At 39.3% G+C, this 26,952-nt stretch overlaps 1 protein-coding gene across 1 annotated transcript in view; it reads right to left on the bottom strand.

Annotated features, from left to right (window-relative positions):
* Positions 1–26,952, bottom strand: part of IPO5 (importin 5) — a 41,034-nt gene that overhangs the window by 6,749 nt on the left and 7,333 nt on the right. Inside the window, exons 3-19 of the mRNA XM_040267448.1 lie at positions 25,107–25,299; positions 23,208–23,310; positions 22,017–22,113; positions 21,702–21,806; positions 19,447–19,569; positions 19,241–19,361; positions 16,927–17,014; positions 14,856–14,962; positions 9,261–9,385; positions 9,078–9,167; positions 8,823–8,996; positions 6,876–7,094; positions 5,329–5,412; positions 3,807–3,939; positions 3,588–3,709; positions 1,508–1,604; positions 118–290 (exon numbers count right to left, since the gene is read on the bottom strand). Of these exons, the coding sequence (XP_040123382.1) occupies positions 118–290; positions 1,508–1,604; positions 3,588–3,709; positions 3,807–3,939; positions 5,329–5,412; positions 6,876–7,094; positions 8,823–8,996; positions 9,078–9,167; positions 9,261–9,385; positions 14,856–14,962; positions 16,927–17,014; positions 19,241–19,361; positions 19,447–19,569; positions 21,702–21,806; positions 22,017–22,113; positions 23,208–23,310; positions 25,107–25,299 (2,154 nt within the window). The remainder of the gene's footprint in view (positions 1–117; positions 291–1,507; positions 1,605–3,587; positions 3,710–3,806; positions 3,940–5,328; positions 5,413–6,875; positions 7,095–8,822; positions 8,997–9,077; positions 9,168–9,260; positions 9,386–14,855; positions 14,963–16,926; positions 17,015–19,240; positions 19,362–19,446; positions 19,570–21,701; positions 21,807–22,016; positions 22,114–23,207; positions 23,311–25,106; positions 25,300–26,952) is intronic.

The raw sequence follows: 26,952 nt of genomic DNA, 5'->3' as shown, positions 1-26,952 counted from the left end.
TAGATATTTTTGGTTGCAAATTATGTTACAGCATTAAAAAAAAAAATCCCATTTAATTAAGACAAATATATGAACACACAAACTGTTTGCACTAATTCTGGAGAGAAAACTATTTACCTTTGCAAAAGAATGCATTATTTCTGAGAGGACATCTGAATCTGGCTCTGTGCCAATGGCCTTGATCAGCGCATCACACATGAAATGCCACATCTGGGTGAGGTACTCAGGACCACGGACTCTTGCACACTCCAGGAGAAGAGGCATGGATTCTGCTGCTGCCACTCGAACGCGTTTTATTGTTAAGGAAAACATACTCAAACGAGCCTTAGACAACATTTAGTGTGATTACTATCCTCAAGATTATTCTATTGTTTTGCTCACTTACATGCTGAAATGCTCCGTGAGTTATGAACAGGAGTGCTAGGCAACTTCTGTTTATCTAAGAGTGCTCTCCAAGAGCTTGCATTCAATATAACCTGTGTATAAAAACACAAGTCTCCCCAACTCAAGACATACTTCCTGTCTTTCCAATCACCTAAAATATAACAGGAATAAAGGTTCAAATATAACCCCTCAACACAAAAATAACTGAGGAAAGAGCTAGGACTCTCACAGCATCTCAGGATATACCTATCCCCAAACTTCAGGTAGTCCATTTCTTACAAAGACAACTGAAGTAATGACGTTACTAAGAAAACTGCCAAGGATCTCTTCCTCAATCAGTCTCTGCAGAGTTGCCTCCCCCATCTAATATCATGTCTAAAATAAATGTCTTGATAATTCCTCTTAGAAATGATTCTATCCTGTCCTCAGGCATAACGGGACGTCTGCTGGGGAAAAGCCACCTTCTGTGAACGGTGCCACCGTAGGGGGCTGCGGGAGGAACCGCAACCGAGGGGCTCTGGGGCCGCAGATCTGTTTGTGGCTCTCACTCCACTGTGCTGTCATTTTTTAACCCATCTTAAAGTGTGTGTGTGTGTGTGTGTGCGGAAAAAGGTGTAAAAATGTGTGTGTGTGTGTGTGCACGCGCGCAGAAAAAGGTGTAAAAATATACCTATACTTATTACAACTAGCATTATACCGAAGAGGACAATTGTTACATGCAGATTTATTGAGACATTTCTCCCCAGAGGTATTATCCACATTTGAAATAAGCTAGAAAGTTAAGCTGGTCTCTAACCTATTGAAAAGAATCTTACTTTCTTAACATCACCAAAAGATATTTGGGGAAAGGGGCAATACACTATTACAGATATTTGCTAATAAAATCCCAGTCCTTAAACATCTTCAGTGCTTCACAGAGAACTGTCAAACTAGTGGATAGCTGACATTTTCCTTTTCAGGTTTTTGGCACAAGTGAAACAAAGGCACAAGCTAAGAATCTGAAACTACCTTCAGTGCAAACAGAATACTGGTGATGTCCACTTACTTCAGCTAGCACAAAGTCTAATACTTCTACAACTGAAGTATATCTAGAAATCTTTTCTGTTCAAAAATTACAGGATATCATCGTGGAAATAAAATTTCAGAAGAGGTACCATGAGTTTGACAACCTGTTCAGTATACTCCACAAAGCCTTCTTTTAACTCCTTAGCGTAACAAACCTGAAGCAAAAGTATTGGAAGAGAAATGAAGATCCACGTTATGCATTTGTTTTTTACTACAAACTGCAAACCTTTAAGGACCACAGACTGCTCTACCCCAACTAGAGCTAACTACTTTTAAAGCTGTATGCAGGACACAGAAATTAGTCATCTAACTCATGAGAACTGTAAAATGGGAAAGGGCCATGAAACAACTGTAAAATATATTGTCATTCAAAAGGTGGAATGCTTCATATTCTTATTTAGTGTGGGGAAGAATTTAGCAAAAGCTTCCGTACTCTGAAAATACTTCAAACGAAAGATACCACTTAATTAAGGCAATATAAAAAGTTATTTTAAAAACCATGAAAGTGTAATCATGGCACATCTCTTCTTTAAATCTGCAGCTGAGTTTGTTTTGAATTAAAAAAAAAAGCATTACAACGATCAAACAAAAAAACCATCCTAAGTAATTCTTTTCTCTTTTACCACATTAAAAGATTTCATAATTGGGTTTATTGTAAATGTAAAAGACATTACATTTTTATTTTTTCTCAAGTTGAAAGATACTATAAAAATTCCAAAATATTTATAAATTATAGGCAAATAAGATGGCTCAGGGGTAAACAATACGCCTGCAATACAGGAGATACACGAGATGCAGCTCAGTCTCCGGTCAGGAAGACCCCCTGGAGGAGCTTCTGGCAGCCTGCTCCAGTACTCTTGCCTGCAGAATTCCACAGACAGAGGAGCCTGGTGAGCTACAGCCCATCTGGTCACAGAGTCTAACACGAGAGAGTAAATAAGCACACCAGGCGCTGGTAAGAGGAAGTTCAAGAGATATGCTTAAATGAATTAGAAAACCCTGCCTTGTTAATAGAAAAATAAAACTGAAGCCAGTAGTTTTTATTTAGGCTTACCTAACTGCTAGATTTATATCATAAAATGTTTTTTCCAGTGGTCATGTATGGATGTGAGAGTTGGACTGTGAAGAAGGCCGAGTGCCGAAGAATTGATGCTTTTGAACTGTGGTGTTAGAGAAGACTCCTGAGAGTCCCTTGGACTGCAAGGCGATCCAACCAGTCCATTCTGAAGATCAGCCCTGGGTGTTCTTTGGAAGGAATGATGCTAAAGCTGAAACTCCAGTACTTTGGCTACCTCAGGCAAAGAGTTGACTCACTGGAAAAGACTCTGATGCTGGGAGGGATTGGGGGCAGGAGGAAAAGGGGACGACAGAGGATGAGATGGCTGGATGGCATCACTGACTCAATGGACGTTGAGTCTGAGTGAACTCCGGGAGTTGGTGATGGACAGGGAGGCCTGGTGTGCTGCGATTCATGGGGTCGCAAAGAGTCGGACACGACTGAGCGACTGAACTGAACTGAATCTCTTAAAAACTTTTTTACTCAAGTTTAGTTGACTCACAAAGTTGTGTTACCATAATCTCTTAACCAGTTAAAAACAAAACTTACCCCTCCCTGTCTATACCAAATGCTCATACAGGTTAAGATAATCACTGTAAATATCCTGGTTCTCCTACCAGGTCTTTTTTAATACAATGAAATCATACCAATTTTATTTTTAATACTATGAGCACATTTTTGTTCTTTCAAAAACATTCCTTAGCCCCTGTCATACACTAAGCACAAAATGGGCAAAAATCCTTCCCTCAGTTAGTTTTGTAACAGTTTTGTAATAGTCCAAGGCACAGTGCTTCCTGACCATCTTCTAACAACAGGTATTTGGGCTATTCACTTTGTTCTTGTTATTAAAAACAGCACTGGTAATGAAAGGTTTCATCCACATGATTTCTTTAGGACTGAAATCCGTAAGCGGAAATGTTGAGTCTAAAGGTTTCTGTATCTTATTTCTTAAAGAATACATTCCTGGCTCTTCAAACTAACTTCTTCAGTATCTATATAAAAAGCACTCCTATGAAATATATTTACACACACACATGTATTCATGAGAAGTTGTAAAATAAAGTTCAGAAAACATAATTACCAGCATCTGACAAGCAGTTGACTTTTCTTCCAGCCCTGCAGTTTTAATACCAAAACTTTGCTGATCTCCAAGGTTCACAAATTCCCAACCATCATCATCGCTCATGTTCTCCATGTCTTGAGCTATTAACAAAGAATCAAAGCAAATTCATTTTAACTTTGTTAAAAATGACAACAAAGAGAAATCCTACAAGTGCCACTTCCTCATGAAGACACCTACTATCTAGAAGGGCTACTTCAGGCTTAATTGAAGCTGTCTTCATTAAAGGCCCCATCACCACTGGTAGGTACTGCTGAAATTCTTTTCCAAGGATTTTGCACATCCTGGCCCATGCGGAGATCATGTAAGAGATCTGGGGGGAAAACAATAAAAAATTAAATTTAAATTGATGTTTCACAAATGTGTAAAGCCCCTTTCCCCTTCTCATAGAAATGATGTTTTATTTCGGCCCTTCAAGCAACAAGTGCGCTAAAGATCACATACTTAAAATGTTCGGAAACAATAAAAAGTCACTGAGAACTTCTACGTAGGGATGCAGACAACAGATGAGGCAAGAGACAGACCAGTGCTGTCTTATTTTTTCCTGTTTGCAAGAAGCAGAACATAACAGCACATGAATCATGTAACAAAAATCCACTTAAACTTATCAACACCTGGCCGCTAATTTTCCCGAAGGCAGGACTTCACCTGACTTTGCCTACAGCCTAACACTCCACTCAGTCGATATTAATCACCCTTTTCTCCTTGTTTTCTGTGTAGGGGGTTGTCCACATTTACGATACCTCTTCTACTACTCAATTTATGGAGACTTTAATCACTACAAAGTACCTACAGAGAATCTGGTTTTATTTCATCTCTCTTTCCCACAAAGGGATTTTTACCCTCCAGTATCTATTTATATACTTGTTTACCTCATGTGGCTGCATGTGCAAACACACTCCCCTACTCCTAATTTTAAAAACAAACCAAAAAAAGTGTTTGGAAAAAAAAAAATTTAAGTATGGAAAACAATTACAGCATGGCTGTGTAAAGTTAAAATTTAATCCAACAATTATTTATTGAATGCTCATTGTGCAGCAGGCACTGGGAATAGCACCAAGAATAGGATAGACATTTGCGACATTATTACAACTGGGTCCTTAGCACCCACCACTGAGACTTGTACCGGCCAGGAAATCTGGGCAGGAGTTAGAAAGGCTGAGTGGGAATGGCTCTTCCTAAGCTACAGGATGTTTGTTCCTCGGCAGAGAAAAGAGCACAACACATTCTGAAATTGTTGGTTGCGACATTTCTTTTGCTTTCGAAAGGGGAAGGAAGTCACGTGGCACTGAACGGGCCAGGAGACATCCAAACAGACGTGTCTTGGAAGTGGTTGGATAAGTAAACCCTGCGTTCAGTGACTGAAGTCTCAACCCTATGCAGGAAAACCAAAGCCACGACTGTGGAGGACACTGCTCGAGGGAAGTGAGGAGACGCGAGCATCTAGGATAATGGAGATCAGCAGCACCAAAAGCCTTTAGTCACAAGAGCAGCAGCCTGAAAATCGACCGAGGAAAAACACGGTGTGCAAAAGTAAACACGTGTATGCACACACAGTGTGCACGGTGTGGAAAGCTACTGAAGAATGTCTCTGAAACCAGGGGTTGGTATTATCTCAAGAAACCTACTGCTCAATTTTTCTTCTCAGTATTTAGCCTTGCGCTATCAACCAGGATGGAGGGGACTGTGAGCGCTGCTTTACCTGAGGGTCATCATCTTCCATGTCACTGAAGTCTGTCTGCGTCTTCAGTAACAGTTGCATCACGTCGGAGGCATCCTGCATGAACTGGAAGGAAATGTTTGGGGAAGACACGTATTATTCATGTATATCTCATCAAAGAGATATTACTGCCACCTAATTTTGTTTCTCACGTAACAGTAAATCTTTCTCCCCACATCTATTAACATTTCCCACATGAGTTTTAACCCCTCAGATAAAAGTACTATATAGAGAAGTTTTCACATATACTTCAATGGATTTAGTGCTCTAGAATTTCTAGAAAAATGTTTTCCAGTTAAAGTCAAAATGAATTACAGTATAAAGATAGTTCTGGTGGCATCTAGTTTTGGTCCATGGCTTATGCATTTCCAGCAGTAAAAAGATAACTCAAATTCAGAAAAACAATTCTGGATTGTTCCCTAGCTTCCCTGTTGGCTCAGTGGTAAAGAATCCACCTGCAATGCAGGACTCTGGTTCAATCCCTGAGTTGGGAAGATCCCCTGGAAGAAGAAATGGCAACCCACTCCAATATCCTTTCTGAGAAAATCCTACTATGGACAGAGGAGCCTGGTGGGCTATGGTCCGTGGGACTGCAAAGCTGGACACGAGTGAGTGACTGAGGATGCAAAAACTGTGTGATTTTCACTTCTCTGTTTAGTTTTGGCAGTCTCCACTGTATAAACAGGCAGTGTTGTACAAAGATAGTTTGAAAGCCAAAATACAGAGTATGGAACATAAAAATGTTTTACTGATTAGGTTCTCAGTGTCTCCCAGAAAACTGTTTGTAAGATAAAAATGCTAGTTGTGGAGGAGACCAGAGAGAAAGGTTCTATGTTAAAAGTTCCGAGAATCAGAATGGGAGGGGCTGATAGCAGAAACTTTTTTTGGATTAGCTTTGACAGCTGAGATACTGGCTAGGAAGAAAAACACATTGGTCAATGGTCCTTTTTAATTCTTTTCTGAAGATCTAGATGCATATTTAGTTTATAATTATTTTCTGAAGAACTAAATGCATATTTCTCTTGGGACACTCAAAGCTTTTGGGATTAATAGGAATGCAACTGGAATGTTCCCAAGCACTTTTTTTTGTTTTTTTTTTTTTAAAAATTTTTCAGCTGCACCCTGAGGCATGTGGGTCTTAGTTTCCTGACCAGGGAGGGAACCTGTGCCCCATGCACTGGAAGACGGAATCTCAATCACTGGACTTGGGTCCCCCCGAGCATATGTTTAAATATGGGTGAAACTGAACATATGGGTCTGGAATTCCACAAGCCTCCAGAGATAAGACCGCACATGTAAGGGAAGGTTTCAAAAGCATAACTGAGTTAAGAAGAAATCTTATTAGCAATGAAAAAAATGAAGGCGACAAGTTATATATAAAATTAAAGTAATACAAGAATAAGATGATGAAAAACAGTTAAGTCTTCAGAAAACCTTTAATCAGAAAGAAAAAACCCTCTGGTACCCTTGATGCCCCCAAAGCCAGATGACACACAACAAACCCAACACATTGTTGATAAATCACTTACCTTTTCCTTCCCAACAGCCAGACCAATGAGGCTGATGCACTCAATAGTTTTTCCTCTGAGAAGCCTGAGTTCCTTCTGAACTGCGTTCTCGACAATGTGCTTCAGTGACGGCATGAATAAGTCATAGTAGGGGACAAATTTTTCTTCTGCAGTATCTGCAACTGATGCGATAGACGTCACAACTTGTTCCAAAACTAACTTGGTGCCTTTCTGGATCAACTGGAAGGAAGACAACAGAAAATCAGCCCCACAGAGAAGATGGGGCAAACACGCCTGGCCAGTTCCCGAGGGCTGCGCTGAGACTGCACGCTGAGCCCACCCCACGGCAGCCAGAGTGGAGACTAGGTCTCAGCGCACACTGAAGAGCCCCTCCGGAACTATCTGTGAGGTGCTCTCCTGTCAGCACAGCGCTCCTCACCTGTGTCCACTTTATCTCAAAGCATGGCTAATTCTCGAGCATAAATGTGAACTCCCTCAAATTTTTGTATCTGGCAAGCTTAATTTTACTCATCGGTCCTCATTTATTTCCACTACTTAATTTTATATCTTGTGCTGTCCGACCAGGTCGTGGAGAAAGTTCCCTTTATGGCCCATTCCTTTATTTTCTATTTCTCTCCAGAAAAATACCACTGAGGACACCCCTGAGAGGTGCCCCCTTTTTCCACTCTGGTGCAACAGGTGAGATCAGCCTTCCCCCTGCACCAACGATCCACAGTGTTCTCTGACCTGCCGAGGAAAATCCTTCCTGGGTACTTGTGGTCAGGCCATGTCAGCACCTGGCAATGTTATTCTGTAATTCCTTGTGGGTTCATAGAAACACTTGAGCCGGCAACTGCTTTGGCCCTTTACCCCCTCATCAACCACAGCCACTCTTGGCAGAGCTCTTTCTATTTGTACCTGAGTCCACACACCGCTCTGCAAGGTGAGCTCACTCCTTCCTTTGGCATCTCCCATCTGCTCTGCGGTTAACGTCATGACCTGTGATCCCACAGGAACGTCCTTCTTCCTTGGTTACTCTGCCTCCTAACAGCTCTTCTCACACACATGACCCTTTTCCCCCATCCCATCTCAGCAGCCCCTTCCTGCAGTCTGCATCTCACACACGGGTCCCGTGGGGGGAGCTGGGTTATACAGAGCCACCCTTCAGCCAAATCTACTCTAATGTCCTATCTGATCCATCTATTCCTGATTTAACTGACCTAACTGATCTGCCCACAACTACCTCCCTGTCTTCACGTACACTCACATTCCTGTATCATTTTCTTAGTTTGCTATCATAGTACACTGAGTGCCCATCCTCTGCTTCAGACCCCTTCTCTGCCTTCTGGGACCTTATAATTTCCTGTCTTCCTCTCTGCTCTCCTTTAGACCAGGGCTAGGTGAAGTGTGGTTTACCAACTGTTACCAGTTCATCAGGAGCTGAAGTACAGACACTGAGTGTTTATAAAAAATTTTATAGCAATTTGACAGTAACTTTATGTTTGCTGAATATTTGAGTTAAAAGGCTTTTATTCTGTGCGTCCTTTTTATCTTATAGTAGAAATTTCATTTCATTCTACTTGATAACAAACCAGGTTTCTGTTTTTGCCTGTCTTACCTGCATCCTGTCTTTCTCATGTTGCTGCACTGACATTATTCACTTGTTTTTAGGTTGCCTCTTACTTAAGCTGTAAACTATAAACCATCTTCTATTTGGATAGCCAGGCCTTATTTTAAGAATTCAACATGTTTAATACAAAAAAAGATATTCTTTTTTCACATCTTCTCTGTCTGTCATTCAGGTTAAGAGAGTGGTCAGCACTTTTTGCTTTCTTCTCTTTCATCTTTTTAAATTCAAAGTGGCAGAAACTGCTAATGTTTCCTGAGAAGTCTCTTTCAGAATCACCTTTCCCTCCAATTTCTATTATTACCAGCCAAACAGAGAGCTTAAAAGACCGTGAAACTTACCTCTTGAAGTTTAAGGACCATGATGGAATGCAGATGCTTCACCAAACTGTCTAAGTACGGAATAAGCAGTGACTTGGGACAGTCCTCCGTGAAGTTGATGAGAGCGGCGGCGGCGTGGGCCTGGACACGCTGATTGCCCTGGTCTTCCATGGTCTGCAGCAACGCTGCAATCACCTGTGAAATGAAATCACACAGGCTTTTCAAATGCCACCCCTCTTCTCGGAGTTTTTCAGTGTCTGCAGACTCATTACTTACCTTCTCATGGAATTTCTTCTGGAAACCAGGTGCAAAGTCGGTAGCCATCTGTCCCACGGCATTACAGGCCGCATACCTCACCCTGGGATGCTGGAAGAGGAGCCCGAGTGTTAGTAAAGGCAACAGGGTCCCCTGCGAAACCATGGCAATATATTAATGAATCAAATATTTACTGGTACTTACAGGATCCTGAAGGAAAAGCAGAACAAAATTTACTATCTCGTTGAGAATCCCCTCCATCTGCTGGTGGCATCCTTCCCCAATGGCGGACAAGGCCATGAGCCCCGCGTGCCGGTACTTCCAGTCAGCTGCGGAACAGTTACATGCGGGGGAAGAGCAATTAGACACCACCGATGGGGCCTTCCAGTCGTCAGGAGTATGACAATAACAAAGTATGGTTCTACATGACTATTAGGTAGGCAAACAGAAAAAGTGCCTGACTGGATTACTTCACTGTCACAGCGGTTACGTCACACAAGCATTTCACTCCCAAAGTTGAAAGGACAGCGTGGCGGCAAAGGGCTTGTCAGTATTTACACCAAACGCCCAAAATAAGACATGTCCCCCCAAACTGACTATGGGCAATGCAGACACGATCTTCTGTGCCACATACTGCCGCTCACTGAACAGAGACTTAACGAGCTCCACAGGCACATTTCTCTAAAAAGAAAAACCGCCAAGGAGAAAAGATGCTGCTTTTGAAAAATTTTTACTTAGTAATATGGTAAATGAGTATGAATGAACTTTATCTGTACTCTAACATTCATAATGGCTACATGCTTTTTCGTTAAGGGAATATTAACTAAACTAATGTTTATTTTACTGGACTTCATATCCTATTTATATGATTTCCCTGACTCTCACTTCTAAATATTTGTTTTTACTATATTATTGTTCACTTTAAGGCTGCTTTAAATTCCTTGTGGAACAAAGGAAGATATACCTAAATATAAAAACCTGAGCAATGGTTCTCAAAGTGGGGTTCAAACACCCTGGGATTTCCTAAGACTCATTCATGGGGTTCACAAGGTCAAAATCATTCTCCTAATAACATTATTCTTTCACTTCCATTTTGAGAGTACAGAGAGTATTCTCAGGATTACAGCATATGTGAAATATCAAGAAAATCAACCCAGAAGCAGACATACAAATTCAGTTTTGCCTAAGATATTTACAAAAATACCCAGAATAAAAAAAAAGACATTCTCACTAATATTTCCCTGTGTGTCTTGGAAAAGAGAGTCATTTTTCACAAAATATGTCATTCCTGTTAACATGTAACAGTTTAACAAATGCACTCTGGGTCATGGTTGTAGAAAACAAACCAATGGTTACCAGGGGGAGGGGGAAAGATAAATTGGGAGATGGGGGATTGACATATGCACACTACTATACACAAAATAGTTATAAGGATCTACTCTATAGCACAGGGAACTCTACTCTACTCTACTCTATAATGACCTATACAGGAAAAGAATTGTAAAGTGGAGAAACATATATATATATATAAATATGTATAACTGATTCACTTTGCTGTACACTTGGAACTAAACACAACATTGTAAATCAACTATATTCAATAAAAAAAAAGGTCTCACCATATTATAAAGGGTAGGAAATGTTCATAGAAAAAAAAAACAAAAATCGACAGCACTCTGAGATCCTCACTGTAAAGGGGTCCTGAGATTATAAAGTTTGAGAACTGCTGGTGTAAGAGCTAACTAAGTTATAAAAGAAAATCCTAAATTAGAGATAAGACTTAATTCTTCCCTTTGGGGACCCCAAAACTCATGTAAAGATGTCTACTGTAACTAATTTTTCTGAAAAAATTGCTAAATTATTTGCTAAACATTAAAACTTTATTATTTATGGTAACATTATTTTATCAGTTCAGTTCACTTAATCATGTCCAACTCTTTGCGACCCCATGAACCACACCACGCCAGGCCTCCCTGTCCATCACCAACTCCTGGAGTCCACCCAAACCCATGTCCGTCGAGTCAGTGATGCCATCCAACCATCTCATCCTCTGCTGTCCCCTTCTCCTCCTGCCCTCAATCTTTCCCAGCATCAGTCTTTTCAAATGAGTCAGCCCTTCACATCAGGTGGCTAAAGTACTGGACTTTCAGCTTCAACATCAGTCCCTCCAACGAACACCCAGGACTGATCTCCTTTAAGATGGACTGGTTGGATCTCCCTGTAGTCCAAGGGACTCTCAAGAGTCTTCTCCAACACCACAGTTCAAAAGCATCAATTCTTTGGTGCTCAGCTTTCTTCACAGTCCAACTCTCACATCCATACATGATCACTGGAAAAACCATAGCCTTGACTAGATGGACCTTTGTTGACAAAGTAATGTCTCTGCTTTTGAATATGCTATCTAGGTTGGTCATAACCTTCCTTCCAAGGAGCAAGTATCTTTTAATTTCATGGCTGCAATCACCATCTACAGTGATTTTGGAGCCCAGAAAAATAAAGTCGGCCACTGTGTCCACTGTTTCTCCACCTATTTCCCATGAAGTGATGGGACCAGATGCCATGATCTTAGTTTTCTGAATGTTGAGCTTTAAGTCAACTTTTTCACTCTCCTCTTTCACTTTCATCAAGAGGCTCTTTAGTTCTTCTTCACTTTCTGCCTTAACGGTGGTGTTATCTGCATGTCTGAGGTTATTGATATTTCTCCCGGCAATCTTGATGCCAGCTTGTGCTTCTTCCAGCCCAGTGTTTCTCATGATGTACTCTGCATAGAAGTTAAATAAGCAGGGTGACAATATTCAGCCTTGACATACTCCTTTTCCTATTTGGAACCCGTCTGTGGTTCCATGTCCAGTTCTAACCGTTGCTTCCTGACCTGCATACAGGTTTCTCAAGAGGCAGGTCAGGTGGTCTGGTATTTCCATCTCTTTCAGAATTTTCCACAGTTTATTGTGAGCCACACAGTCAAAGGTTTTGGCATAGTCAATAAAGCAGAAATAGATACATGCTTTAAATGTATTTCAGTTAATCAATATACTATTAAGCCAGAATTTATTCTCAGCTGAGGAATAAGAATCTTAAGAAACCAATATCAGATACTAATCTAGACTTATACTGTGGTGGTCATTTTGCAATGTATACAAATACTAAATCACTATGCTATACATGTGAAACCAATATATTGTTATGCTAATAACTCAGACAAAAATAAATAGTAAATAAAAAATTAGTGCAACAAATATTGAAATAGAAAGATGTCTATATTTGGTTTGGACATTTAAAAAAGTTATGTCTCATCAATTCTCAATGGGCAGAGTTCCTGGGAGTATATTCAGCAAATGTGATGGGATGGTATTGGGATGTGAAAATGGTCTTCCTGCTTTGAATTTTAAGATTAAAAAAAAAAAATGCTGTTCATCAATGCTAGAAAAAAAACAAGGGCTTCCCTGGTGGCTCTGTGGCTCCGTCTGCCAATGGGGAGACATGGGTTCGATCCCCGATCCGGGAAGATACCACATGTTGCAGAGCAACTAAGCCTGTGCCACAACTGTTGAGCCCAAGCATCCTAGAGTCTGTGCTCAACAACCAGAGAGCAGACCCCACTCTCTGAAACCAGAGAAAGACCCACACAGTAGTGAAGACCCAGCACAGCCAAAAAGAAAATAAATTTAAAAAAAAAAAAAATTTAAATTACAGCCGGGTAGATGTTAAGTTGATGCTTTTGAACTGTGGTGCTGGAGAAGACTCTTGAGAGTTCCTTGGACTGCCAGGAGATCCAACCAGTCCATCCTAAAGGAACTCAGTCCTGGGTGTTCATTGGAAGGACTGATGGTGAAGCTGAAACTCCAATACTTTGGCCACCTGATGCGAAGAGCTGACTCATTGGAGAAGACCCTGATGCTGGTAAAGATTGAAGGCTGGAGGAGAAGGGGACAACAGAGGATGAGACGGTTGGATGGCATCACCAACTCAATGGACATGACTTTGGGTGAATTCCCGGAGTTGGTGATGGACAGGAGGCCTGGCGTGCTGCGTGCGGTTCATGGGGTTGCAAAGAGTTGACTGAACTGAACTGACTGAGATGTTAAGTTACTAGAGAAAAAGTATTGTTTGTCATTTTTAACAGTCTTTTCACGTGTAGTGAAGTGTTAGTTGCTCAGTCATGCCCGACTCTTGGTGACCCCATGGACTGCAGCCCACCAGTCTCCTCTGTCCATGGGATTTTCCAGGCAAGAATACTGGAGTGGGTTGCCATTTCCTTCTCACATGTAGTATTAACACTAAATACACTTTTGCACCCTGATTCCACGGGAAGATCCTATTTTTTTCCACAAACAAGGAAATCAAAGGCCCAGACTTGCTCCAAGCCACACATTTAACAACAGCAAATCCTTACCAAGAGTTCACTGTCTTATTGTGAATACATGCGAGTTCACTGTAATACATGCGAAGGCTTCTGCAGCCAGCTAATGTAGCAGAAACTTACAATCAAATTCTTTAACCGCAAAATAAGCAGGTCCACAATATATTTGAGGACTGGCACTAAGCAGTGTGAAACACTGACAACTGGGTGACTCTGTGCAAACTTTCACATCTCTGGCCTTTACGTTCTTCATCTTAAAAATGGAAAAGCTAGACTCCATCTACTAGCTCTTATAGGTTGACCAGCCTGTGATACTGTCTCTGTTTGGGGAAAAATCCTTCAAAATTTAGGAGTAATAAAAGGGGAAGCTATTGTTCAAGACCCAGATGTAAAATCACCATCATCCTAAAGAAACAATGGTTTTGGACAATGCCCTTTTAGAATACGTAAGAGCTTTATAGCACAAAGAGGACCTACATAATAAAAAACATAAGGGCTGGTATGAAGCTGTCATTAAGACCCAGAATCAAAGGCTGGACCCTCAAGTCTGTCTCCTGCAATGTATGCTACAAACATACATATTAATACAGGTAAGCCAGGACTTCTGTAAGAGTGTATGCAGTGGCATTATTTGTTACCAACAAAACTATACGGTTTAATGGGGAACTGTGCAATGCTGTGTGGCTGTTAAATGAATGGGAGGTTAGCATGTGGTGACAGGATACACTGTGGGGCAGAAGCTACCGGAAGCATGGGGTCTGGGCTCTTTATTCACGCTAAACACAGCTGCCTACGTGCATAATGAGGACAGAGACTCAAGTCTCAGAGAACTGTTAACAGTGAGCACCTCTGAACCTCAGTTAAGGGCCTTTCAGTTTATACATTTTGGATTTGAACTTTTAAAAATATGTCAAGCACAATAACTTTGTAATATAAAACAAAAATGACAATTTTTCTTATTGAAAAACCTGGTTCAAGGCTAGTGACCAAGTATTTGTTAAATTATAAAAACAAATATTGACATGGCTTCTCCTCTGATTTGTACAAGGCATTTTATTTTTTAAAAATAAAAGATATTAGATGAAGGAAAACTAAACCAAATATACTAATATTTCATAACCATTGCAAATACTGGTGCATTAAATTTGAACTTATGTATTTCTGACTAGGGAGTAAAACTCAGTTTTTCCTAGAATTAAAAACTTTTTCCTATATACTGAAGGTAATAATTCTGAGGAGGGAGAATAGGGCAATAGCTGCAGTATTGAGGAAAAGCATTCTTTACCGTTAAGACTGAGTGCTTCTAAAGATGACTAAGTAGTATTTTATCAATATGAGAAGTAGGTTAAACAGAGAATATAAAAAGGCAAAGACTGACTCTTAGACACAGTCTAAGCCAAGCTCCACTGTCCCAGCATTTCAAAGAGGCAACAGCTTACGGTTCTGAAGCATCTGCATAATGTGTTCTTTGATCATTGGCAGGACGAGCTTTCCACCGAGTCCACAAGCCATCCGGTCTAGAGCACTCTCACCAGCAACCGCATTGCTACACAGAGAACAATGTAACAGACATATGGAAGCATGTAAGAGCAGGACGTTACATGGACATGTTTCTAAACTGAGACTGAAGAATAGCTCGAGCAGTCTCTTCTAATATATGTAGTGAAGTTTGGTGTTAAAAAACCCTAGAATTTAAAAAGTGGTGGGAGGTGGGGGTGGATAAAATTTTTATCATGCCTCATCAATAGTTTAAAAGTCTTATGTCTGAATCTGATCTTTCATGACTTTCCTTTGTCCCCACTCACTGGTTAAAACTTAGCTTCTGACACTCTGAAGACTCAGAGGGATCAGCAGTATTTAGGAGAGCCTCTGAATCACATTTCCTGGAAATATAATCTTCAAACTCATCAGAACACAGAAAACAGAAAAGGGTGCTGAGCCTGTATGTGATTTTCTCTAAACTGGGAGCTTATTCATCTTTTTTAAAGGGGTGCAATCTGCCCCACAAAATATGATGTGTAAGTGAAACTCAATTAGTTTTTTCACTGAAAACTGAAGGAATTTGGGCATTAACACCTTTGCACATTTATTGTTTTAGAACCTCAAGATTAGCAGTTGCCACGTACATGACCTCTAACTGCTTTGTGAAGCCAAGATCAGAAAGACGACACTATGACCTTGAAAACAGGCTCTTAAGACTTAGCTTGACCTTGAAAATGTATTTATGTCCTACTTACCCAGAGATAAAATCTTACTCATCTAGTTCAGAAAAAAATAGCTTCTTAACACCACATACACCTTAGTGCCTTTTACAGGGCAAATTAAAAGCCAGGTAGCAACACATCACAGTAAATGAACCAGGACAAGGAAACTCGATCAGAGCCCCGTCTCCTCTTCAGCCCTATTTAGGTGTTTCCAGTCAAGGATTGGAGAAGGAAATGGAAACCCACTCTAGTGTTCTTGCCTGGAGAATCCCAGGGACGGGGGAGCCTGGTGGGCTGCAGTCTATGGGGTCGCACAGAGTCGGACACAACTGATGCGACTTAGCAGCAGCAGCAGTCAAGGATTATTTTCATATACTTCTATAGGGTATTCAGGCCAAAAGCCAGTCATTTTTAATGACAGGATCAAGCTTCAAAAATACACCATATATTTTCGAAGTCAAATGTCTTTAATTATATCTGTAAAAGTAGCTTACGCTGACTACCAATCTTTCAGGGAAATAGTTTCAGTTCTTTTTAAGAAAAGGAGGTTAGGCAATTTGATGTCCTGGGAAGAGTAAGAGAACTGGTTTTAAGTCCAGTCTACTAACTGGCCATAAACCCTGGACAAATCACTCAATCTTTCCTCTCCATTTCTGCACTTAAAATATGATACTAAACCTTTAGGCCCACTGAAAGGGTCAATTAAAATGGCAGCTCTGAAGTGCTATGTTTCATACATGTTTAAGGGGCCATTTTCACTATTTCACAGTGAACATACATTTTGGGGACTTTTCCATAGGAATCTGTACTCACGGGCGCCTACTGAGTCAAAACAAGTCAAACAGTAATTTCAGTGTTACTGTCATCCAGTGTCTATATCTCACCATCAATGCCCCTTTTCCATTCTACAGTTAAATTGCATTATATGAGGAAAACACAAGGAATTTGCTGAAACAACTATTCTAAGTTAAGGTCTACACATATACAAAGGTTTTTACCACAATAGGGCTCCTTCATATATATTTCAGAAGATACTCTTAAAAAATTCTTGACATGATGAACAGTTTAGAGTAAGACAGGGTAGAAAAGATAGCTACCTTCACTAAAAATAAATATCTACAAAATTTGATACAGGAAAACACAAAATGGAGAAATGTCCCACGTTTCAAATTTAAAAGCTTAACCTCAGTTTGTAGACCACCACGTGGGGTAGAGACAGACCCTGTAACCCTAAGCTCTCACCGCCACCTGGCCTCGGTCTGCCCAACCTGGGAAGCTTCATACAGCGTTCAGGGTGTGTGATTACCTATCAAAGTCATCGTCTTCCAGCTCATCCGCATTTGCCCAGTCCTCATCCTCTTCAAGGTCAACCATCATGGCTAACATCTGCGGAACTAAAGAAAAGAACTACTTCATACCCAAAGCGGAGAAGGCAATGGCACCCCGCTCCAGTACTCTTGCCTGGAAAATCCCGTGGGCAGAGGAGCCTGGTGGGCTGCAGTCCATGGGATCGCGAAGAGTCGGACCCGACTGAGCGACTTCCCTTTCACTTTTCACTTTCATGCACTGGAGAAGGAAATGGCAACCCACTCCAGTGTTCTTGCCTGGAGAATCCCAGGGACGAGGGAGCCTGGTGGGCTGCCGTCTATGGGGTCGCAAAGAGTTGGACACGATGCGAAGAGTTGACTCATTGGAAAAGACTCTGATGCTGGGAGGGATTGGGGGCAGGAGGAGAAGGGGACGACAGAGGATGAGACGGCTGGATGGCATCACGGACTCGATGGACGTGAGTCTGAGTGAACTCCGGGAGTTGGAGATGGACAGGGAGGCCTGGCGTGCTGCAATTCATAGGGTCGCAAAGAGTTGGACCCGCCTGAGCGACTGAACTGAACTGAAGTGACTTAGGCGTGGCAGCAGCAATACCCAAGGACCGTGACGCTGTGATTTTGTCAATGTCACCAACAAGAGTTTTAAGAGGTAAAACACAAAGGACATACTAAGAGTAAAACAAAAACTTATCTGCCTGTGCTCCCCACATGTGGCTTGTTCTATTTTCACCTTTTTCATCTTCCTGGCTTTAGATTTTGTTCTTTTTTAAGAAGTAAACATTAAGGAGAAAAGTCAAAATTTCCAAGTCCTGTTACATTTTCTTCCTCCCTCATCAGAAGTAAGACCATAATAAAATCAATGTTTCTCATTACCAAACATTTTTTTTTTACACTAGAACTACAGTTTTCTCTATCTATGTATAACATATAGTAGTATTCAAAGGTTTTATTTTCTATATAATAAATGGTACATATACCCATTGGCAACTTGCTTTTTTCTCAAGACACATGGATTTCACTTGAATTACTTCACAGCATTCCATTACATAAACACATCAACCTGTCGGTGGACATGACAAAATGTGCTTTGATGAGATACACGATATCTCCTTGACAAGAGCGAGTTAGGGCATTGGGGAAAGGAAGAGAACATATATTAAACCCAGTCTGTACAACCAGGCTATACAACCCTTGACAAATCAATCTTTCCTCTCTGTTTCTGTACTTGAAACTTCTTTATTACTAGAACCCACTCAAATGCTCTCCATAGTGGCACCATAAACTTAATTCCTATGGGAAGCTCAAAAGGAGGCTGATCTTATGTCACAGGTGTGAAGTCTCCTCTGAGTCCTCTCTGCCCCACACCCTTCATCAACCAACACTGGACACTGTCACACTCTGACAACTGGTGTTCCACAATTAATTACACTTGTGTTTATTGAGACTGAGCAGTGTTCAACAGCTATAGCTTTTGTGAACTTCCTGTTTCCAACCACTGTTTTCCGCACACCAAAACTGTTGATGTGTGCACTCAACTACTTTCTTCCAGTCTGGCTTATCTTTTGATCTCACTTATGGTGTATCTGGTTGGTCAAAAAACTTGTTTTAGTACAAATTGAGCAATGTTTTGCACTTATGGTTTTGACTCTGTCTTAAAAAAAATATCACTTTCTACTATTAAGCTTTACATGTAAAATGTATCTGTATTATTTCATGTCTAATCAACTGAAAATTGAGGTTCGAATATGATTGTTTGCACGTGAGTGGATCTGCTCCTGGGCCACTCTGTCCCATCGGATTCATCTGTCTATAGCTGCACCATCAACAAACTAAATCTTCATAGCTGACAGGCAAGACCTGCACTTTAGTCATCAAAACTGTCTTGGCTACTCCAGGCCCTACATTATACATTAGACTCTATCTTATCATGACGAATTCTAATTTTTGGCTGAAATTATACTGAATTTTTAGGTTAATTTGAAGGGTATTGACACTGGGTTCTCTTATTAGTCTTTCAATGTGTCACCCAATTTTCCCCAGAGGTCTTACACATCTTTTGGTTTATTTCCAAGTATGACAAACCACGCTTGCTACGCTGAGGTTTCAGGGTGCTGGAGCATGGCCATCGTGTCGGGCCTATGCAGTTAAGAATGTATTGGTGCATTTTCATGGATTCACCTGAGTTTGAAAGGACATTCACTCTTCCAATAATCTGTGGCCTTGAACAACTCTCAGCAAACCTATCTGACAATTTTGCCACCTTAAAACAAACTATTTAGACTTTTGACTTACTTGTCTGTGCAACAATATTGGTATGTTTTCTTAACATAGCAGCTGCAGTCTCAGAAAGGGTCACGATTACTTCCAGGGCAAGCTGGCGCTGCATGTTATTGAGGCCAGTGTCTCCACACAACTACAAAGAAGATATATTTGTACACATTTAGTAGTTGATTCATTGAAAACAAGAAACAGAACATTCACTGCAGTATTTAATTTACCTTTAGACTCAGCTGTAAAGTGGCTTCCAAATGAGGACGTAAATACTTTGGAACCGTGTCTGCAATCTCAACAAGGGATTTTAGGACTGAATCATCATTCTGGTAGCAGGAGTCGTTTACAGCCTAGAAAACATGAAATAGATTAAAAAAAAAAAAAAAAAAGGTCTGTGTTCAACAGCCACTTTATGATGCCTCATTAGCCAGAATATCAAGAGGCAAGGACAACAGAGAAACACTAGCATACTGTTTTTCAATAAATAACTTTGCAATCAACATTATGCAGATGTTCTACCTACAACTACGTACATATTTTCCTCTAGTCTAATGTTAACTAGAAACGTATAATATAAAGATTTAAACCGAAGTCAAAATTAAAACCAGTCAATCTCCAATAACCACAACAAAACTTAGACTGGCAAGGAAGTGTTTTCATAACCAGAAGGAATCTCCTTTTCTCTGTCCTTCCAATATTCATACAGATAGTAAATCCTAGATCCCATGATATATTTAAAGTGTTCAATATTACTGTATTTCTCTTTAATCATAAGTTCAGTCACTGTGGAATTTTAATGTAGCATTCTGTATCTACCTTTGCCTATATCACAGCCATAACTCCTAGAAGTTCTGGCTAACATTTTAACTTACTCTAAATTCAGACAAGAAAAATATGAAATTAAATAGTAAGTCAAGATGTGTCAGTAATATAAAACAACAGAATGTTTCATCAGCTAACGTTTTGTCATTGACTAAACTATATTTTCAGCTTAGTATCACAGGAAAAACAGTTTCTACTAAGTCCTGGCAGCAACTCCACCACATACGAACTTTTTCGGTTCAGATCCCTTGCTGCTGCTGCTGCTGCTGCTAAGCCGCTTCAGTCGTGTCCGACTCTGTGTGACCCCAGAGACGGCAGTCCACCAGGCTCCCCCGTCCCTGGGATTCTCCAGGCAAGAACACTGGAGTGGGTTGCCATTTCAGTTTCCCTAAACCTTCTCTAATCTGGCCCTCAACAGGGCACCATCTCTCTCTCAGGAGCTGTTTTTTTGGCTGTCACAAGATTGAGGACATGGAAAGGCTGGGCTACTAGATGTCCCACACCTGTGACACAAACGTTTATGAGGAATTCATTTGACCTTATCGTGCATCTTTACATGATTATGTCAAACACATATATAAATAAACTCATTTATAATGGTCTCAACCTAGACCCTAACTCACAAACTCCTTTTTGCCTGGTTTTAATGTACTATATTTCTTCCCTAAAATGCAGATACCGTACAAAGAAGGAACACGTATTTTGTTTCATCCTGAACTGTACCTTTTCTGGAAATCACCAGTTCAAAACACCAACAGTAACAGAAATCATGGTGTTCAAACTGCCAACGATCTCTCTCTATCAGTCCACATTTTTAGCTACTGCATTCATATAGACCGTGTAGAAATCACCTAGTCCCCTATGTCTTTGTTGGGTCAGGCCCTAGCATTTATATGTGGAAAAGCATGTCATTTTACTAGAGATTACTTTCTCTTTTTCCTTTGTATCCACTTACAACCATACATTGATATTTTAAAAACTTATGTGCATACGTGAGCTGTACGCACATAAATGCATTTCATTTTAAGAGAGAATATGGAAAATTATAAAATACTTGTTATAAAAGGAGGTTTGACGTCTGACAAGGTTGAAACCAATTACTCTAACTTTCCCAAGTTTATTTTACTTTCTCATTGGGGCAGATGTCCTTAAAGTAATCATTTATCCTTGGATTCCAGTAATGTTTAACTATAAAATTACTTTGTGATACAAACTGTCACAAGCTCTGTATTTAACAGTAAAGACTGGTCCAATCTGGGTTTCAACTATGCGCAACTCCAGCATGCACCCCTCAACACTGTGACCTTGGGCAAATTTCTTATCCCCTCCATAGCTTCTCCTTCTGTAAAATGAGCATTTCATAGGTTATTTGTTTGTTCTAACAGAAATAACCTACTGTGATTATATACTCAATAATAAGCATATGTTGCTTATTATCATTTGCCTTAAAGAAAAAATTTGAAACGAAGGGACCCAAGGTATATTAAAGGCAAAAAATATTAAGAAATGTGCATGTTTTGTTCACTGCTGTATCCTTAGTTGGTACACAGCAGGCAATAAATATTTAATGAATGAATGAACTCAATACAGAACTCTGATGAGAATTTAAGCAACAGAAAACTAGTTAAGGATATAATTATCACCTAAACTATTTTCTTACCTGTAAGAAACCGGGTAACAAGTCTGCAAAATGCTTGAACAGAGCAACATTATGCTCGTTGGCAAGTATAAACGCAGCGGTAGCTCTAGCAGATAATGTTCGGATCTAAAATGAAGACAGGACAAATGCCATTTTTGATAGATGTGCAAATTCAAGTTTCCTTCCACAAGATGAAATTTTCTTTATCCGTAAAACTAGTATTTATATTTTCAAGTATAAAAGCCAAGACAATCTCCAAACACATATAGATTCTTTCACAAGTTAGATGCTATATTAAATTATGTGTTAATATTAATGGAATGGAAATCTACTCACCGATGGATGTTCCTGATCTTGCATGCACTGAACTAACATCCGTTTGATGACGTCTAAATAGTGCTGCTGCTGATTCCCAAAAATTCCTGGGAAGTTCCTGAAAAAATGATAGAAAACATCCTCTGAAAACTATGTTATATCTTAGTAAGGTGGCAGCTAGAACAGCTAATTCTATGTTTATTTACATGACTCAATAGTTTACAATAATCCCTAAGGCTGAACATCAACTACCCAACCTCCAAGCAGTTCTACTCTGGGCTTGGGTGAACAGAAACAAATGCAGTAGAGGAGATCAGACTGGGAGAATTATGGACTCAGGCGCACACCTGCCCAGGTCTCTTGCTTTACCCTTACTGCTCTGTCTCAGCAGGAAGCTGATCTGGAGTGCAGGACGGGACAAGAGCAAGCACTGGGGTTCAGGGGTAACTACACTAACCACACTCACAAGCTGCTTCCAGCCTTGGTATCCAGGCAGTCCACATTCTGCTCTATTTTAAATTTGGTAAATAATTAAACTGAATACCTTTACTTAATTCTCCAGTTTGGACCTTTGATAGAAACAAGATACATCTGACAACTAAAGTAGAAAATGGTGTACTATCTACCCTTCTTTAGAGGTTCAAGGTAGATCTCGTTTAAAAAGAAAAAAGTATATGATCTCGGTAAGTTACAAATTCAATTATACATTATTATTTTAAATGCAGTAGAACTGTACAGTAGGCCAGACTTTTTAAAATGCAGACAATCATTTAATTCTAAACTTAGATCATCTGCTTATAAATGAGGTAATTAAAATAATACATTTTTATAAAGCTTGGCCACAGACCAAGACAGTGGGGGCTCACCACCATTTTCGTTCTTTCAGATGCTAATATTAGAATGGATTTCTAAAAGTTACATTTGGTACTGTTAATCTCTTGAAGAAGAAACTGTCCCAGAAATTTTTTCAGAATCATAAAGGACAAAGTAAAGGAATAAAAACTGCAGAGATTCCTTGTATAACAAAAAGATTCATAATATCAAATGAAAAGTTTTGTTCTTTCCAATTTTGCTTCCAACAAAAGTACAAAGGTTATCTAGAGGCATTCTTTAAGGCTAAAAAGTTAAACTAGAGTAAAACAATCAATTAAAATGCACTTCGGGCACTCATAACATTAAATTTTCCCAAACGTATCAGACCAATGTATATACCAGAAAATATGAAGGGCAGCTTCTCGCAGTCCCATGTTTTGAGAGCTGACGGAGTCAAAAAGGAACTTCAAACCTTCAGGCCATTGGTTGTTGCCATCCTCATCTAAAAGTAAAGAAATCCAGGCATAAGGTGTGTGAATTAAACTTCAAAATATTGATGGTGAATTCATTTCATAAGCCTCATTCAAAATATGTGGCTATAGAAAGTGTCACTTGCTCTGTTTTTACAAACATTTTAATGAAATCAACTCCTTCAACCATAAAATGGCATTATAATCTAGTAAAAAACAATTGTGTAAATCTGGGTTACAGAAGCACAGGTATTAGTGGTAGTTATTTCTCAGGAGGGTGATTTGGAGAAAAGAAAGCACACTTTGACTATGTGGCTAGTTGAATCTTTCACACATATTATTGCTATTAAAGATTAGGCTAAAAAGTAGACAAAGTTAATATCTGATAACAGGTCTTGAAACCAAAATACTTATTACTTACAAACTGCAGAATGGGAATCCCAGAGCACTGCTCACGCTTTGCAGTTTTATGTGCTACAGGATGTTATCAATGTGTTGACATTTTAAACAGATTTCAAAACACAGATTTTTGTGATACCTTGTGATAAAAATGAACCACAAAAACCTACTGAACCAGTTTAGACTTGTTGGTTTTACTGTCACAAAGAACTTAGGAGTTACAGAGAATATAGACAAGTTATGCATTTTAAAAAATTGCCCCCGTATTTGCTGAACTTCTCTGAAAGGAGAAGTGGGATGACAAAAAAATTTATGGAGAGAGCACTTTTTCCATTATTAAGGGATTTTGAGTTAGGAGTGATGTAAGTCCTAAATCAAAATAAAATTGTCATCTGCAAAAAACTTGAGAACAGAACTTCCCATGTTACTTAAAAATTCAAGTTTCTGTGGGTTTAGAACTTACTTAAAAACTTAACACATTTCCTATTAATTTTTAAGAACGGGTTGTATCAGTAAGTTGAACATCTGCATTGCTGGTGGCGGTGGTTTAGCTGCTTGGGCGTCTGACTCCTCCGTGACCTTGTGTACTGTAGCCCGCCAGGCTGCCATGCCCATGGAATTTCCCAAGTAAGAATACTGGAGCGGGTTACCACTTCCTTCTCTAGGGGATCTTTCTGATCTGACCCAAGGATCAAATCTGCATCTCCTGCATTGCAGGCAGATTCTTTATCACTGAGCCACCAGGAAAGGAGATTTAAAAAGTCATGTCATAATTTACTAAGCACGACTAAAACTATTCTGCAAGTTAGCCTTATCTTAGTGAATTATTCTTTTCAACCTTTAAAAAATACCACCTAAGTGAACAGAGCTTATGATGATTCTGTCAAAAAAAAAAAGTAACAGCATATCCAATTATACCACTAATGTTTTAAGTGTGAAAAAGTTCTGGCTGCTGATAAAATGCATTTTCAAATGTTTTAACTTAATTTCTAAAAATATTCTGTGGTACTGAATAACAAACTATAGTAGTATAATAAGCACATGTGCTTAATTTATACACACAAATATATCAGCACAAAATCACCTGGAGTCCATGATTTCCACTTCTATTGCCCGGTCTGTAAGTTAGACTATGCTTTTAAAACTACAGATTAAGGGGAAGATAAAACTGACAATTGTAAAGTAAACTAGAAAATTATTTCTCTAGAGAGAAATGGTTTTGAAGATTAAGAGGTAAGAATTATATCTGCATTCCAAAACATCTGTAATGTTTGGTTTTAAATTAAAAATCCACAATCACTCTCATTTTGAACAGAATAAATGATAGTCAAGTACTTGTGACTTGTCCTCTAAGATTCCACTAAAACAAAAAAAAAATATGTACTCACTTTTTTCTGTAACATAATGATAACTGTATTTGCATACACACCTATTAAATTCCTGGCCAGTTCAGCAGCAATGTCACAAATTTTTTTCCTCATGCTAGACTGTGTTTCCATTTGAATAATCATCAGTAGCTCACTCTTGATGGCAGTCTGAACATCAGTGGGAAGAGTTGGATAGACTTCATCAAATGCAGAGGACAAAAGACGTCTTAGGAGAACGGCAGCCATTTGTCTAGCCTATAAATAGATAACATTGTTAATGACCTGGTGTCTTACTGGAGAAAAAATTTCCAACAAACTACATTCACTTTGCCATTGATATATTTCACTATTCTATTTTTACAGTTCATTTCAAAAGCATTTTGTTTTTTAAAAAAGGTAAAATACATAAAAAATATTAAAATCTTTCTAATCACATTAGTCTTGTACAGAAAATGCCACACAAAAGCTATTTGTTTATAGCTGAGGAAAAGTCCTGAGTATATTATACTTTGAATCTTGGTAATGATGAACCTGTCTTTAATTTCTATTTTTAATATTCTCTTTGGAGAAAAGCAAATCTTATATAAGTCAGAAACCCTATAATAAGTCTTTTTTTATGTCTCTATCTGGCTCTCATTCCAGTATATAAAGTACCTTTCCTATTTAATCTTATGCTCCCAGCCTGGCCTATCTTACTATATTATTACCCTTTCATTAGCCTCTTACATGAAATGCTATCAAATCCATTTGTCTTTATATTTTTCATGCAAATAAATATTACAAGTTCCCCACACCTAGAAAGTACTAACTAATCTCAGCATGTGTATTACTAACCCATTTTCAAATCTGTAAAATGTATTTAAATTTGGCATTTCCTACATAATAGTCCTTCCGATTATTACAAGAAAGCTGAAACAAATGCCATTTAAAAATTTTATCGTAATAAGTCAATAAACCACTGAAAATATTAAACTGGATTTTTCATGTTCTTTTTTTCTGGACTGCAGGTACTCATGGATCACTGTAACTATTTTGATACTGTGACAACAAAAAGCCATAAAAATAAAATCTGCCACTTTTCCCATCATCTGAATCTTACTTGAATCACTTCTGGCAGAGAGAAAAATTTAATTTATGCTCTACAAAGGATTCAGAGAGGTTGCTACGCAGTGCTTAGTTGCTTAGTCATGTCCAACTCTTTCCGACCCCATGGACTGTAGCCCGCCAGGCTCCTCTGTCCATGGGGATTGTCCAGGCAAAAATATTGGAGTGGGTAGCCATTCCCTTCGCCAGGGGATCTTCCCAACCCAGGGATTGAACCCGAGTCTCCCACACTGCAGGCAGATTCTTTACCGTCTGAGCTACCGGGAAGCCCCTCAGAGAGGTTAAACAATGGTTAAAATTAGTGCAATTCTTCTCACACATACACTGACTTATGAAGGTTCTGAGGCTAATTCATAAATCAAAGTAAGATCTAAAGAGGGTTCAAAATAGGTTTTTAAAGATAAAATTCAATAATTTTCACATTATTCTTGGCTTGAAAACGTTCCACAGCTAACGTGCATCGATCTTCAAGAATTAAAACAGCCAACTATTTTAGGGATTTAAGTTACTTCTATGTTTGTTCCTCACATTTGACATTTATCTTGAATTAAAGAAAAACAGTATGTTACAAAGGTGAAGAAATGTCTTTTATCACTTGTTTAAAAAAAACTGAGGCACATTTATAGTGTTTCCTAAGTGTTACTGGAAAGCACTAAATTGCCAGCTTAAACTGACCTACTAGAAGGCAGGTGTAACACTATAAGAAGACAGTGTGACTTCATTTCCATCATGTGTTAATAGAAGTATTTTACATCTAATGTGACTGCTAGCAATAAAATATCACTTTACAAAATTCTAACGCAA

This window comes from Oryx dammah, unplaced genomic scaffold (genome assembly GCF_014754425.2).
Source record: "Oryx dammah isolate SB20612 unplaced genomic scaffold, SCBI_Odam_1.1 HiC_scaffold_24, whole genome shotgun sequence".
Lineage (NCBI taxonomy): Eukaryota > Metazoa > Chordata > Mammalia > Artiodactyla > Bovidae > Oryx > Oryx dammah.
The sequence above is the reverse complement of the archived record's forward strand: the minus strand, read 5'-3'. Positions and strand labels throughout refer to the sequence as shown.